The sequence below is a fragment of the Emiliania huxleyi genome (assembly GCF_000372725.1).
Source record: "Emiliania huxleyi CCMP1516 unplaced genomic scaffold EMIHUscaffold_10458, whole genome shotgun sequence".
NCBI classification, from domain to species: Eukaryota; Haptophyta; order Isochrysidales; family Noelaerhabdaceae; genus Emiliania; species Emiliania huxleyi.
Window position 1 is genome coordinate 1 of NW_005202136.1, and position 1,100 is coordinate 1,100.

Below are 1,100 nucleotides of genomic sequence, written 5' to 3' on the forward strand. Positions count from 1 at the left end.
ACGGACCGCCTGCAACGAACCGGTCGCCACCGCCAGCTCGCCACGCAAGCCCTCACTTGCCGCCGTGAGCTCAGCGGCTGTTGTGCGAAGCTCCTCGAGCTCGGCCCGGGCGGCGGCGAGGCTTGCGCCGAGAGCTTCGGCCTCGGTTCGCCACCGGCACGACTCCTCCTCGGCCTCGGCGAGCGAGACGCGAAGCACCACCGCCTCCTGCTGTGCGCTCGCAGCTTGGCTTAGCCTCTCGTGAGCAAGGCGGCAAGAGATGATGCGCAGCTCGGCAATCTCGGACTGGAGTCTGGCAGTCTCCAGCCGCTCGTCGCGCAGCCGTTGCGCGCACTCCCGATGTTGCGCTCGTTCCTCCTGCAGCTCGCACATGCTGATGTGTGCGGTCTGCGCGTCGGCGGCGGCCTTGCCGGCGAGGGCGACGCGCGCCTCGCGCCCCTCCTGCAGTTCCACCTCCGCATCCTTGTGCTGCAGGTCGAGCTCCTTGACTCTGCCTCGTAGGAATGCGTTCTCGTCCCGCAGGCTGCGGTAATCGGGGTATGTCCGCAGTGGCGACGGCATGACGCCCTTACACATGGTATCCAACGCCCGTCAAAAACCTGAAACTCCCGGTTCTCGGGTCCGTTGGCCTCTTTCGTAGGGAAGAATTTTGATACCCGTCAAGACGCCTGCTGGGGGCAGCTTCGCGATGAAGCCGTCTGCTCTGATACCCGTCAAGACGCCTGCTGGGGGCAGCTTCGCGATGAAGCCGTCTGCTCCCCCCAGCAAGGCACACACAAGACAGATAGGAGGAGAAAGGGGATGGTGGTGGGTTCGACGAGGCGAGAGAGCGCGCACAGACTGACGTCAGCTACGCTCCTGAAGGACACCTCTGAAAGGCACCTTCGTCTGAGGACGGCGTCTGAAGACGACGGCCTCTGGTCAGATTCGGTCTCGTCGCTAGACTCCGATTTCTCTTTGTCAGGCCATGTGCCGCTCGCTCGTCCGCCCAAGTGACTTGGACGCGCGGTCGAGGGCACCCCACCGTTCCTGGGGCGCGCTGGCGCTCACCGCTGGCGCTCACCAGCGGTCACCCCCCACCCATCCACCCTTTTGTCTTT

The 1,100-nt window shown here is 65.0% G+C and overlaps 1 protein-coding gene across 1 annotated transcript; it reads right to left on the reverse strand.

Annotated features, from left to right (window-relative positions):
• Positions 1–56: 56 nt before the first annotated feature.
• Positions 57–576, reverse strand: EMIHUDRAFT_125543 (hypothetical protein; the record flags this gene model as incomplete). Its single annotated transcript, XM_005792825.1, has 1 exon — positions 57–576. A coding segment is annotated over one exon (520 nt), but the record flags the coding sequence as incomplete, so codon positions are not given.
• Positions 577–1,100: the final 524 nt, after the last annotated feature.